A 15934-nucleotide genomic window follows, 5' to 3' on the forward strand; every position below is an offset into this window, starting at 1 on the left:
CGCTTTTAGGCAGTGCCTAAATCTGAATATTATAAAAACGTTAAATGGCGATCATTTAGGTGTAACGCCATCACTCGCCCACATCTCAGACTTTCACATCTCAAACATAATTTTACATTGTTCTATGTCCATTGTTGGCTCAGCTCTAGTCAATTGTGAGGACACCCAAAACACGCTTGGGAGAAACACAAATTTAGACAATTTTTATGTTTGGTTTTTATTGATTTATACATTGAGCTGGGACGCAAACAAACATATATTTGTTTTAATGTTTTGTAGAAACCATGAGATCACTTTATATAAGCAATACGTAGTATGCCATCATCCAAATCAAACAAAATTTATCATCATTGCTGAATCAAAGGAAGATTTCATCAAATTTAAAACTTGGAAACTCGGATGGAAAAACTGACATGCCATAGTTCAAATTATACATGCAGACCTATATATACAATAGTACATGCATGTATGGTTACATTTGCATCAAGTATGCCAAATTTGAGAAGAGCTGGAAAGCAAACCAAAAATATTATATCTCAAATTTTTTTTTATTATGTAGAAAACATGTTTAGGTTTAATTTCCAATGAAGTTCATCTCACGGTTACGTGATCCACATGGTCAAATTCAAGGTCAAAAGGTCATCAAACTTTATACTGCTCCTATATAACAAATAATGACAGATTTGGATTGCCTATGCAATTAGTTTCCCAACGACACCAATATCAACAAATTTAGCCCAGTGGTTACAGAGATACGACCATTTGAAAATTGACGGGCACTTCCATTTTGGCCAAAATCGTCAAAAAAAGGGTTTGTCCGATGGAGCTAAAATTTAAAATTTTAGTTTTGTTAGCCCAAATTACCCCGTACACCAAATTTGAGCCCATTTGAAATAGGTCAGGTGTAAATTTCCAATTTTTGGGGTGATTTGACATGGAATGACCCGTAACTTCGTTAACTTCAGTGCACAGTTATGAATAAGTACGACTGAGGGACAGTCTTGTATAAGAGGTACAGCTAGTAGTAGTAGTACTACTACTACTAGTACTAGTACTCGTACAAGTGATTTTTGTAATCATGGACAGTGACGGAAAAAAATCTACGATTTTCCATTGCTATAATATTACAACTAATCATTGGGTAATCACTGATAGTGATAGATCGATTATTAGTTGTAACAACATAATAAACAGAAGTAAGACATATCTGGCACTGTAGTGCAGTAGAGTGTAGTGATTGCAGCCAGTGTAGTCACAGGCACTTGGAACATTTCAATAATAAAATGAGAGCAAATAAACACAAAATGTATTTAGTACCAAAGTCTGGTAGACTAGTAAAGATAGTGTTTCTTTACTATCTTTAGCCTACTATTACTGATAATTTCCTGTATATGCCGATCAAATACTCCTCTGCAGCACACAATTACACCGGCACCTCATATACCCCGCTGTGCACAAATAACAAAATTATAGAGTAAAATTTCAATTATATTAGAAACTCATTCATTTTGTTGTTTGTGTACAGCAATGTGTGCAGTGTACTTGTGTGTTGCAGAGGAGCACTTAAATGTCATTTACAGGAAATTATCAGTAATAATAGGTGAAACTGAAAGAGAGCAAAGAAACATTACTCATTAGTCATTAGGATTGGTACTATTACTAAATACATTTGATGTTTATTTACCCTCATTTTATTATTGAAACGTTCCAAATGCCTGTGAGCTTTGGTCGCAAGACCACAAACATTACTCATTAGTAATAATAGTGATTAGTACTAGCAGGGGTTCATTTGTCATTATTAACCCCTGGTAGTGGTAGTACTAGTGCTGAGAGGGTCTATGATCTCTCTCTCTCTCTCTCTCTCTGTCTATTATACTCTATATATATTATAGAGCAACTATTAAACAAGCTTGAACATCGAAGCAGGGTCTCAAACGTACGTTTTTAACAAATTACTAAATTTGCGACCAAATAATGCGAAGGAAATTCTTAACCTACATCTAGAATACAGTAGGAAAATGCGTTCCAAGACAGTGTTTACAAGCCGCTTCTAAAAGCGTTCATCTGCCGAGATTTCACACGCTGATTCTGACCAAAATTGTGCATTATCACTCTGACATATACACAACGTATTTCGTGGAACATAGTTCTTACCTTTGTATCAAATCCTCTTTGCTACCCCTTGTCGACGCTCCTCTTTCATAAAGTTTACTTTTAGAGTGTACGGTAAGTTTGTCATATGTCGCCATTAGTGTATCCAGGGTGTGCATCCGGGTACACGGATAATCTTGAACTGCTACAGATGTGCTGCCCTCCAGCGGCAACTGTTTCTAGCGGCTAACCCCATTAGTAATAAGATACCATTATTACAACTACGAGCATTACACTGTGCTGTGTAGGTGTGAGACACCTGACCTACCACTGCACATTGCCAAGTTATTTATGATGCCATCTTACCTGTGCAATGTCATCTTTGTAGATGCCTCGCTTCAGTCGGACCCATGACTTTGGCTTTAGCACAACTTGCTCTTTTACAACCCTTAAGACATCTGTCATTTCTTTAATTGGTACCATCTATTGACAACAGTGAAGTGAAATGTCCAATTTAGCAAAACCTCTACGCTTAACAGTTATAATGGCTATAAAATAAAGGTTATACAGCTTCTGTTATTAATAATCGGTGTGCAGATTCCCTAGTTTACTGGTGTACATACAAACATCATCACTCGAGCAAGATACTGCAGAACTGTTTAGTCAATTTTTGTGACTTCTCCCCTGTCTTTTAAGAAAAGGACCTTTGCATACCTGTTGGTTCCAGATGCCTATGCGCAGGTTGCCTATACCTTCTATAGCTTGCTTTACGTGGGTTTGCTTAAAAGCCTCCACATACAGATAACCCTTTAAACCCTCAACTGCCACAATTGCCTTGATCTGCAATGGCTGCATATAGAACAAATTTAACATATTACATGATAAGAATAGTGTAGAAACAATTTATCATACATATCAATCAATCATAAAAAATAATATTATCATACACACAAATAAACAGTAGCTGAAACTGACCAAGTTCTGGTAATTATACCACTTATCAGCTCAGGGGCTAACAGGGGACGAAACTCAGTAGCTCTGATATTGATGCAGCATAATAGTGCGAAATTAAATTCTTTACCGTTAGATTCTGGATAACATAACAGGACTTTTACGACACATAAGTACAAACATTGTGATCTAATTTATGTGATTATTTAGGTGTTAATTTAGACAGATATTATGTGATTAGATTACACAGACTCAATGTAATAACAAATTAAGTGTCCGGAAAATTAACTACATAACCCTAACTTTGCACATAGATCATACATACCTCCTCCGTGTGCTGGTATGCAATAAACTTCCGCATTAGCTGCAGAGCCGTAACTTTTTCTTCACCTATTCTACACTTTACCATCCACAGGTTGGGATCCCTATGAACCAGAATTACATAGAAAACAAACATAATAATAATAGATAACAAACATGGAAAAAATTGAAACGAATTGATTTGTGCTCACTAATTAGTGTAAAAAGCTTGGGAGAAATAAACACATTTCAAAATTTCTGGGGCAAGTACATTGGGTTGCCAGAAAAGTGACAGTAACTATGCATCTTTCTTATGGAACAGTAATAAAAAACTACATTTTTATCACCTTTTTATTCATCGATTTTGTGTTAATCCATCTATTAGTGCTGAAGTAAGCTCCTGGAATTAGCACAAATGCTAGTCATTTTACCCAGGAAGAAACTTTAAAACTACAGAAAGGTAGATTTTGGCTGTTACCTTTCTGGAGTAAAAGCAATGTTTTTCCTACTTAACTTTAAACCCCAATATAGAAATGCAGCTTACTTGACTCCTGGCAGCAATCCTTGCTGAGTGATGTCATCTGAGAGATCAGCATCTCCTTCAGTTGTTCCCCGCTGAGAAGAGGAGCCAGCGTACTTCTTTTTGTAGTAGGCTTCGATTTCATCTTCTCTCTGCGTGCTGCAGGAATAAGATCCGAAACATATTAATAAGCATACCTGTACAAAACCTTTTCACTCTAATGCGAATCAATGCAATCTCATGTAAATTTATCACATGCGAGCTAGATTTTACCTCCACATGTGAGCCAATCGCCTCGCTCCCTCCATCTCCCGGGAACTGGGCTCGCCAGCAATAGACTTTTTATCAATGAGATCCTGTGCTCCTTCCTCCCATTCTTCATCATCCTCTTCTTCCTCATCAACTTCAGCCTCATCAAGAATAAAGCCTCCGTGTCTTGGCTTTTTCCTCCTGGGTCCTTCCTCCTCATCATCCTCTCATAGGAAAACAGATGTTCAGTGCTATATCCATACCACAGCAGTACATAAACTGTGTGTAGATGGGTCAGTTTAACTTGCCTCCGATTTGGTTCTGATAAACTATTTACAGATATAAATTATAATTCAAGCATTCACATAGCAGTAATATACCTCATCGGAAATACCAATATCTTCTCCTTCAGGTTCCTCTTCATCAGCTACACTAGCTTCATCACTGTGAGCTTCACTGGCTTCACTATGGGCTGGGCTTGCTGCTCCATCATTCTCGTCCTCCCCCTAGTATCATTAAAACAAACCAGTTGCTTAGGAAAAGCATGTTTAACAAGGGGCAAATACAACATAAACGATCAAAAGAAACTAAGCTGCTGTTACCACCATATCCAATGTCCAAACAAATCGGTGTGCAAAATTCAACTGCAATGTTAACAATAAAAATGTGATATTTTTAATCGCCATTTTTCATGATTTCAACAATAAAAACTTCAACGTACTAAGAATTACGAATTAAAATGTTTTTAATCTGTAAAAACATTAACTTCTTGAGTACTTACGCCACTATCATGATCAGAAATGTTACTCGCATCACTGTCTGACATGTTGTGCTTTAACCGGCTGCAGAATCAAAATATCTATAACCTAAACGAGAAATAATATACATAACATAATAACGTAATTTCCAACCAATCTCGTGTTTTCTCCACTTTGACAACACTTACCATTATTGCTTGAGTAACAGCAACTGTCTAGAGTAACACCTACATGTCTTAGAACCTTCGTACTTGACTATATTCAGCAAATCATTCACGATTCGAGTTGTGATTACTCGATTTGATTAGATTTTGCACCTGGCAGACATTCCTCCCTGCACCGGCCATATTGAATAATGACGAAATCTCGGGTAATTTTTTTTTTAATTAAATTAAATTTATTAGTGTTAATTAAAATTAATTAGGGTTAGGGTTAGGGTTAGGGTTAGGGTTAGGGTTAGGGTTAGTCAGAAACGGAGTCGAGGTTGGGAGGAATGTCTGCCCGGCGCTCAACCTGATTTGATTACCGCAGCAATTTCTTGTGAATCTCGCGATAGCGCCCGCTATCGGCCAATTTCAAAATAGAAACAGAATCTAGATGCCATTTTGTTTGAATTAGGTATATTATGGGTGCACTTGTAACTTGTTGGTAAACTAAGGCACTATTTGCAAATTCATTGACAGTATAATCAAATATGCCATGGCGTTACGGCGTTGGTATAATCAGTAATAATATCTATCCGCTATGAGGTGAGATTCTATTTAGCTATATTTATTTCGGATTATGCATTTTGGTGCAATGATTTCACAATAAACACTTTTATACCAGCAGGCCATTGTTAGAACGTTTGCTGTGAATACCCCATCAGGAGGTTTTCTATAAATGAAAGTGTCAATGACACTGTAGCTCACCTTGGGTGTGATAGAAGAGGGACCCGGAGGGGGGATATATATAAAGCAAAAGTATATATATGGGAGACCTCCCATTATATAGCATATCTCCCATTATATACTCTTGATAATGATATATGCATAAGTTTTGATGCGAAAATAAATGTTTCAGATCTTGACGAGAGATGGTGCTACGCCTAAATAATCGCCAATTTGATTTTCAAATATCGCGCAAATAAAAACAATAATATATTCCAGTCAAATTAGTGTAACGAAGAATCTAAAACACAATATTACACGTATATAGGTATGATTGTAGAGTTGTTGACCAGTTAGACGAAATAAACGTAATATGACGTTGTCATCTCTCACATAGGAGTAACACCTGTTTTGGGGCTAGCCTTACACATTCACATACCAAAATTTAACAAAATCGAATGAATTTAGATGGCCATTTTCATTTTTGCCAAAAAGTGGGTGTGGCTCGAAAGTAGGTCGACTGGGGTGCTCCAAAATAGGAAGTTCAAATCTCTCCCATAGGGGCAATTCCACGGTGACTGACGTGACATTTTTTGTCATTTCTAAAAATTCAGCTCAGATCTTAGACAACTTATAGTACCTTCTTCCTCCAAGTATTTAGTATGTAGATAGTACAGACAGATTCCTTCAAATTTATATCAAAAGTTTCAGAATCAATAAAGACCACAGCACATACGGACATATAGGCGACCCTTTTCTCACTGTGACTGACGTGACAGTAATCGGACACAGGTATATTTCTAAACAAGAGCCGCAGAGGTCTGGGCTCATCCTGAGGTCTGTTGCTACGATTATAAACGTAACATTTTCAGTCGTGAAAGCTAGATTCTTACTAGCAAAAGCAGTTCGTCCTTTGTTGACATGTGAACAAATCCATGTTTAAACCCTCCTCTTGAGGTCAAAAGGTTATCCGACACTTACTCTTCGCCATGTTCAGCAGAAGGGACATTTCATGGTCTTCTCAATAAAGCCATAAAAATGCCTAGGTCACCGCTAAAACAAAAAAGTTTTTCAATCGCTCCGTCGACCATGTCCTCAGTAAATGTCTAAAATCTGCCCTGTGCCCATTGACCTTTGACCTGTGACCTCCATTTCGGCACAGTGATGGCTTTTCCTTACCATGATGCTATTACACCGACTTATCACGAGCCTAGGTCGAGCCGTTTAGATTTGTGCCGCAATTCTGCATTTCCTCCCTATACCTTAAGTTAAGGAGTGAATGTTCCCCCTTCTTTTACACCTCTTGACGCTTTGACTTTGACCCCAGACCTTCGACAATCCCAACTCGTTTTGACGATCCCCCCCGATGTGCCGAATATCGTGACCGTACGTCGAGCGTTAAGATTTGTGTCCCAACTGTTTGACGCACGGAACGACGCTCGGGACGCACGGACGCTCGACGGACGGACGCCACGGACGATCATGCGATTCTACACAGCTGCATCTGACTATGTCAGATGAGCTAAAAATTCATTTTCAACCAATGAACTAACAATTAAACAGATATTATAAACAATCAATTCCAATTATAATTAATTTAAAAAATTAAAAAATTCATCGTGACTGACGCGACCGTGACTGACGTGACAACTAATCACGTCAACTTACAGTTTAGTACAAACAGTTAAAATATTGTAAGGTACTCATAACAGTTAGAATTCTTACATTACATTAAAATTATACTATTAAAAAGAACATTAAACAACAAACTTATCTGAAAATTATACAATACAACATTTCATTTTCCTACCATTTGCACAAAAAATACAATTTTTCAATCATTTAGCCAAAACCACAAAAGTCATAGTTTTCATAAGCATTTACCTATACTGGAGGATTGAGCCTCTTCTAAATTTGATCAGCAAAGTAAAGAAATCTATCTTCATGAGTTGGCCATTTCCAAAACCTGCCAGCCCTGATCATTATACAGAAAATTCCAATCCCTCATCTCTTACTGCTTTTAGTTCCCCTGGATACAAGGCACTTGAATATTCAGTCGCTGCTTAAATTTAAGCTCTGCCTAGAAGGTTCAAGACATCTTAAATCTCCTAAGTTTATCTTAGTTAAATTCAGTTTAAAATTGGTTTCTCAGTCATTGCAAAACTTAACTAAGATGTCTTAAATTGACTTTAAGATGGCCTCAGACCTTTTAATGGCTGGGATCGTTATGAAAGTTGCCACGAGATGGCGCATACGTTTGAATGTCTTAAGATTAAAGATGGAAGCTGGAAGCTCCCATCGTACGTACTATAGCAACAACTATTTGCAAGACAGAATAGGTAAGCACTCATCCATTTACCTACGCAAGCCTACAGGCTGAAATAGAGAGCTGCCACCTGTAAGTTGTAACTAATTAACGCAGGCAAGAACTACACCATACTATCACCACCACATGCACTGGCAGTGGCCACTGGCGCTCATAGGTCTATGTCCCCCAGGGTACTGCCAGAACGTACTCTGGTAACTATTTGATATGGTTAGGGTTAGGGTTAGGGTTAGGGTTAGGTTTAGGGTTAGGGTTAAGGTTAGGGTTAGGGAGTAGGCGTAGGCGACTCCCTAGACTCGTTAGTGAAGTAGGCGAGGTATGGTCCGGCATATTAGATAGTACCAGGGTACGTTCCGGCAGTACCCTGGGGGACATAGACCCTCTCAGCGCCACTGGCAGTGGCATAATTAAGTTACATGTAACACACTGAAAGTACAGAATGCCATAGAAATTATACGATTTAAGGAGCATAAACCTTCTTCAAGCAAATTTAGCTTTTGAAATTTCACTGTGACATTGTAGCCTCATACATCCAGGCATGTATAGATTCTACTAGCAAACCCGGCAGTGAAATTCTTTCTAACAGTAAACAAATCCATGTTTAACCCTCCTCTTGAGGGTCAAAAGGTTATCAGACACTTACTCTTCGCACAACAGTGGAAAGCACATTTCATGGTCCTTTCAATACAGCCATAAAAATGGTAGGTCACCGCTAAAACAAAAAAGTCCTCAGAAAATGTCTAAAATCTGCCCTGTGCCCCATTGAACTTTGACCTGTGACCTCCAATTTCGCACAGTGATGGCTTTTCTACCATGATGCTATACACGACTATCACGAGCCTAGGTCGAGCCGTTTAGATTTGTGCCGCAATTCTGCATTTTCCTCCCTATACCTTAAGTTAAGGAGGGAATGTTCCCCCTTCTCTTTACACCTCTTGACTGACCTTTAACCCCCAAATTGATCATCCCAAGTCCTTTTCACAATCCCCCCCCACATCCCGAATATCGTGACCGTACGTCGAGCGGTTAAGATTTGTGCCAACTGTTGACGCACGTACGACGCGACGACGACGACGGACGGACGACGACAGACGATCATGCGATTCTACAAGCTGCATCTACTATGTCAGATGAGCTAAAAATAATGCAAATTAGGTAGGTTTTGGCAATTATATAGCATATTATGTCATAGACACACAGTCTGGTGAGTCGGTGTCACACTCGTCTGGTTCGTTTTACAAGATTTCATTGACAATATCTTTAATGCAAAATTGGTATTTCCTCTCCACCTGCCGATAAAACGTCTTAATTTAGAGTAATGTTTTACAAAACTGTGGGAACGCAGCATAACCTATTTATTTCGAATGCCATCGCTAAGAAACATCAAAGCGGGTATAGGCCATCTACCGTCACAAATTGTGATTCATTTTGGTTTATAAATTATTATTGCCGATATACAGATGGCAACGCTGTGCTACCGCCTAGAAAAACTATACGAAGTAAACACTTCCATGCAACCAATTAACCTTTACAAAAGTTGTGTTATGGGCAGGGATACACCATTGTCACGTGGTATATAGCAGCTACGTGGAATAAGCATCCTCTCAATCTTACACGTTTCACATCGGGAGCTCCGCTTTTAGGCAGTGCCTAAATCTGAATATTATAAAACGTTAAATGGCGATCATTTAGGTGTAACCGCCATCCTCGCCCACATCTCAGACTTCACATCTCAAACATAATTTTACATTGTTCTATGTCCATTGTTGGCTCAGCTCTAGTCAATTGTGAGGGACACCCAAAACACGCTTGGAGAAACACAATTTAGACAATTTTTATGTTGGTTTTTATTGATTTTATACATTGAGCTGGACGCAAACAAAAAACTATATTGTTTTAATGTTTTGTAGAAACCATGAGATCACTTTATATAAGCAATACGTAGTATGCCATCATCAAATCAAACAAAATTTATCATCATTGCTGAATCAAAGGAAGATTTCATCAAATTTTAAACTTGGAAACTCGGATGGAAAAACTGACATGCCATAGTTCAAATTACATGCAGACCTATATATACAATAGTACATGCATGTATGGTTACATTTTTCATCAAGTATGCCAAATTTGAGAAGAGCTGGAAAGCAAACCAAAATATTATATCTCAAATTTTTTTTTATTATGTAGAAAACATGTTTAGGTTTAATTTCCAATGAAGTTCATCTCACGGTTACGTGATCCACATGGTCAAATTCAAGCAAAAAGTCATCAAACTTTATACTGCTCCTATATAACAAATAATGACAGATTTGGATTGCCTATGCAATTAGTTTCCCAACGACACCAATATCAACAAATTTAGCCAGTGGTTACAGAGATACGACATTTGGAAAATTGACGGGGCACTTCCATTTTTGGCCAAATCGTCCAAAAAAAGGGTTTGTTCCGATAGAGCTAATTTAAAATTTTAAGTTTTGTTAGCCCAAATTACCCGCTACACCAAGTTTGAGCCCATTTGAAATAGGTCAGGTGTAAATTTCCATTTTTTGGGGTGAATTTGACATGGATGACCCGTAACTTCGTTAATTCAGTGCACAGTTATGAATAAAGTACGACTGAGGGACAGTCTTGTATAAGAGGTACAGCTAGTAGTAGTAGTACTACTACTACTAGTACTAGTACTCGTACAAGTGATTTTTGTAATCATGGACAGTGACGAAAAAAAAATCTACGATTTTCCATTGCTATAATATTACAAACTAATCATTGGGTAATCACTGATAGTGATAGAATCGATTATTAGTTGTAACAACATAATAAACAGAAGTAAGACATATCTGGCACTGTAGTGCAGTAGAGTGTAGTGATTGCAGCCAGTGTAGTCACAGGCACTTGGAACATCTTCAATAATAAAATGAGAGCAAATAACACAAAATGTATTTAGTACCAAAGTCTGGTAGACTAGTAAAGATAGTGTTTCTTTACTATCTTTAGCCTACTATTACTGATAATTTCCTGTATATGCGATCAAATACTCCTCTTGCAGCCACACAATTACACCGGCACCTCATATACCCACTGTGCCACAAATAACAAAATTATAGAGCTAAAATTTCAATTATATTAGAAACTCATTCATTTTGTTGTTTGTGTACAGCAATGTGTGCAGTGTACTTTGTGTGTTGCAGAGGGCAGCACTTAAATGTCATTTACAGGAAATTATCAAGTAATAATAGGTGAAACGGAAGAGAGCAAAGAAACATTACTCATTAGTCATTAGGATTGTACTATTACTAATACATTTGATGTTTATTTACCCTCATTTTATTATTGAAACGTTCAAACTGCTGTGAGTCTTTGGTCGCAAGACCACAAACATTACTATTAGTAATAATAGTGATTAGTACTAGCAGGGTTCATTTGTCATTATTAACCCCTGGTAGTGGTAGTACTAGTGCTGAGAGGGTCTATGTCCCCCAGGGTACTGCCGGAACGTACCCTGGGTACGGTCCGGTATACCGGAACGTACGCTGGACCATGGTACTATCTAATAGTAATATGCCAGACCGTACCTCGCCTACTCCACTAACGAGTCTAGGTAGTCGCCTACGCCTACTCCCTAACCATATCAGATAGTTACCAGGGTACGTTCCGGCAGTACCCTGGGGGACATAGACCCTATGAGCAGTACTAGTACCCTACCGTACAGACTACAGTGAGTGACTAGTCAGTAGGGCTGAGAGGGTCTATGTCCCCCGGGGTACTGCCTGAACGTACCCTGGGTACGGGTCCGGTATACCGAACGTACCATGGTACTATCAAATATGCCAGACCGTACCTCGCCTACTCCACTAACGAGTCTAGGGAGTCGCATACGCCTACTCCCTAACCCTAACTCTAATCCTAACCCTAAGTTCCTAACCATATCAAATAGTGACCAGGGTACGTTCCGGCAGTAACCTGGGGGCCATAGACCCTATGAGCGTCAGTAGGGCAGATGGGGTCGTTGTCGTATCAGGTACTACAGATATGTACCCGAGGTAGTTTTAGGTTGTTTAGTATTAGGTATTACGTTTATATTTTTATATGAGGTATGTTTACTTAGGGTTAGGGTACACTTCTGTAGTACAAGTCTGATACACTTTGTGTATACATATATGTACCTCGGGTACATATCTGTAGTACCTGATACGACAACGACCCCTTGAGCGTCAGTAGGGCCTGAGAGGGTCTATTGTCACCTGGGCGTACTGCCGGACGTACCCTGGTACTACCTAATAGGCCGGACCGTACCTCGCCTACTTCACTAACGAGTCTAGGGAGTCGCCTTACGCCTACTCCCTAACCCTAACACTAACCCTAATCCTAAATCCTAACCATATCAAATAGTGACCAGGGTACGTTCCGGTATACCGGACCGTACCCAGGGTACGTTCCGGCAGTACCCTGGGGGACATAGACCCTATGAGCGTCAGTAGGCCCCTGCACGCTACAGTACAGTACAGACACGCACACAGAGTCAGTAGCGACTTATAGTTATAGTTATATAGTTATAACTTATAAGTTATATTAATAATTAATAATATATAATAATATTATTATTAATATATATTTTAATACTACAAGTTTATATTATAATGAATCGAAACTGAATAAAAGACCATACGCTCGTAATTTAATGTGCTGTTCTAGTTTACAAAATTAAACAACGATAGAATCTCCGGGAACATTGAGCAAATACCAAGTACATCTTACATACACAGTGGTCGAAATTTCTAAATCTGTAAAACATTCACAGACACACATTCTCCTATTTAAGCACGTTCGCTTGGTTTGCGTGGAAGATAAGTAAATATTCATTATGTTTACTATTGTTTCGATTTTATTAAATAAAAATGAAATTATTAGAATATCAAAGAAAATTTTATTTTCAGCAATTTTTGTAGGATTATCGCTGAAAAATCAGCAGATAATATTTCATATTAAAAATCTATGACATTCTTTCTATGGTGAGAAATCGGGGCTCGTTTAGTTATATCACGAAAATTGCCGAACGATTAAAATTTTGAGTGAAACTAAGAATAAAGGTTCAAATTTTGTATTTTCTCATGGTTTATACCTAATTTTAATATAGAGCATTATTTTTCTATGCAAAAGTGTTTTACCGTTATTTTTATATTTGATTTACTCTTCGCAACCGTTCGGTAGATTCCTGAACGCTGACGTCACCATTAATTTTCTGCGTTGTGGCAATGATGCATTGATGGGTCGTATGGCTGATAAAACTCCTTGAAATAATCGCGTTATACGGCCGGACAGTGGATACTCCGTGTCTGAACACGAGTTCAGTTTATTCTCTGTGGTGTGGAAAAGTCCGTTACTCTTTACATAACAACTCGACCCTTACAAACTGTGACAAATGTCCCTTGAAAGTGTGTTTGCGAACCCCCCGCCCAAGGTCGGGGGAAAATCAGACAAAGGAGGCGAAAACGAAAGGTCTGTTTTCACGCCGCGACTCGGCTTTCTCCACACCATACACTAATATCCAGCATTCTATCCCAGCTCTAGGAATATCTGCAGCCTCTTCGCGCAAGAAGAGGGAAATGGACGACGAATTTGAACGGACACGTAACTCTGGCAATTTGAGCGCCACACCCCGATTCCTGTTTCGCCACCTGTGCTGTTATATTTCAAGATCCTTTGTATGTCGTGTTGGGTTTATCAATTGGTGGTTGCCTAATTGTATATCCCGGTGCTGTCTCGTCTTGTAACTTTCAAGATTCCTAGCTCCTCTGGTATTGATTTCTATTTTCTGGGCAGCTTTTGAAATAATGTATTCGAGTCGTCAACAAAATTCATGTACAGTAGATGCAGCTGCAGCAGCCCGATGTCGGAACTAGCTCGACGAGTCTATTTTGAGAGGGTTGGTGGAGATGGGTAAGTTGGACTTTACCACCGTGCTGCGAGTGTTTGCTGCGGGCTGGAAGAAACAGATTGACCGTGCAACCGGATTGGCATCCTGTCGACTGGAGTTTTGTGTGTTGTGAGTTTGGCAGCTGCGACATACGGTGGCACGTGTTCAGCCGTCGGAGAGCACGGACTGCAAATGTTAGAAGTTGAAAATGTTCGTGGGAATATGATGAAATGTTTGTATTATTATTCCCATGTCGTATTTCATATTATGATTATGAACAGGAAAACAAATTGAAAGAAGTCGTTGCACCTTGCCACAAGTAAACCGCTGATGATATATGGGTCATCTTTGAGAGACGCACTGAATTCGGGTCATTCACAGTGAACACTTAAATTAGTGCGTACGATGCTCTAGCGTTATTCGTTACACAGCCTCGCTATAGTTGGAATCAATCCGCTTAAATTTTGAGAAGGGAACCACGATTTTTAGCTCATCTGACATAGTCAGATGCAGCTTGTAGAATCGCATGATCGTCCGTCCGTCCGTGCGTGCGTCAACAGTTGGGCACAAATCTTGACCGCTCGACGTACGGTCACGATATTCGGGATGTGGGGTGGGATCGTGAAAAGGACTCGGGATGATCAATTTGCGGGTCAAAGGTCAAGAGGTGTAAAAGAAGGGGGAACATTCAATTTTTTATTTTATTTTTACTTTAAAGAAAATTGACAATAAAATGTTTAGGGTCGCTGGGAATAAATAGGGTCGGTCGGGAAACGGTAACCACACCTATATTTTGTTTTGGCCTAACCCGGAAGCGGCATACACAATTTCTGGTTCACGGGTCACTGAATTTAGAGCGAGCTAAAGTCTAGATACCTTTTATACTGACGTTAGCTCGGGTCTGAAGCGGACCTGAACCACCTAGAGCGGGATAAATTTAGCTCGGGCTAAGTATTTTTCGACCTTTTATACTGGGAGTTATCCCGCTTCAGGTCCAGACCTGAAGCGGGATAACTCCCAGTATAAAAGGGGTAATAGAGGCATGTCCAAGAAGGCAAGAACTGATCGATCAAATCTCGTGTGAACGCTCTCTTCAACGATGCTCTGTGTCCAAGCGAACAATCAAGAACAATGCGAATTGAGTGTGGAAATTTACACAGCCACTCCGCACACGCTGTTCAATCTTCCACACGTGGAAGAAAATATCAAACACGTGTGATATTTTCCACACGACGCAGATCGAGGGATTTTGTATCCTCACACGCTGTGGAACTTGCTGCGCCATCGTCCACACGTTGTATTTCCATCCCATTTTATCGGCGGTGCAGTCGGTCATGTTTTTAAACACATGTACATACGACTCAGTTAGGCACGAAGGGTCGTTGTCGTATCAGGTACTACATATATGTACCCGAGGTAGTTTTAGGTTGTTTAGTATTGTGTTTATATTTTTATATGAGGTATGGTTAGGGTTGGGGTTAGGGTACACGTCTGTAGTACAAGTCTGGTACACTTTGTGTATACATATATGTACCTCGGTTAGTACCTGATACGACAACGACCCCTTCAGCCTCAGTTAGCCTATAAGAGCGAGATATAAGCGAGTTTTATTATCTATTTCGGTTGGGGTTATTTCGCGATTTTGATTGCCCGATTATTTCGACGATGCATTCGGTTGATGAGTTCAACTCGTCTGATGTACGCTGTACACGCCTACGGCAGCGGACTGCATTTCCGGACAAAACTGAGGGGTGTCAGGAGCGTTGTATTTAGTTAGATTTATATAATCTAGTAATAGTATACCAAGAGCGGATTAGCTTTCAGGAGACGGGCGGCGGGTGATATTTGAGAGAAGGCGGGGAATCCCCAGATTCGATCAGCCTGCAGACTGACGTATTTTTTTTTTTTGCCCCATTTCACTAGTATCATATTGATAGGCTCCCAATAACATTAGTC

General features: G+C 39.3%; 2 protein-coding genes across 7 annotated transcripts in view; one reads left to right on the plus strand and one right to left on the minus strand.

Moving 5' to 3' along the window:
- Positions 1 to 13248, minus strand: part of LOC106821559 (transcription elongation factor SPT5-like) — a gene marked incomplete at its 3' end in the record, with an annotated part of 50316 nt that extends 37068 nt beyond the window's left edge. The window contains 8 exon segments of one of the 6 annotated variants that reach the window (XM_014826428.1): positions 2458 to 2574; positions 2806 to 2940; positions 3368 to 3467; positions 3887 to 4021; positions 4136 to 4335; positions 4492 to 4617; positions 4893 to 4977; positions 13230 to 13248. In XM_014826428.1, coding sequence (XP_014681914.1) covers positions 2458 to 2574; positions 2806 to 2940; positions 3368 to 3467; positions 3887 to 4021; positions 4136 to 4335; positions 4492 to 4617; positions 4893 to 4937 — 858 coding nt within the window. 6 annotated transcript variants of the gene reach the window in all.
- A 29-nt stretch (positions 13249 to 13277) lies between these two features.
- LOC106821558 (zinc finger CCCH domain-containing protein 4-like) overlaps positions 13278 to 15934 on the plus strand; it is a gene marked incomplete in the record, with an annotated part of 44061 nt that continues 41404 nt past the window's right edge. The window contains 1 exon segment of the mRNA XM_014826423.1: positions 13278 to 13560. Coding sequence (XP_014681909.1) covers positions 13484 to 13560 — 77 coding nt within the window.

The sequence above is a fragment of the Priapulus caudatus genome, unplaced genomic scaffold (genome assembly GCF_000485595.1).
Source record: "Priapulus caudatus unplaced genomic scaffold, Priapulus_caudatus-5.0.1 Scaffold77, whole genome shotgun sequence".
NCBI classification, from domain to species: Eukaryota; Metazoa; Priapulida; class Priapulimorpha; order Priapulimorphida; family Priapulidae; genus Priapulus; species Priapulus caudatus.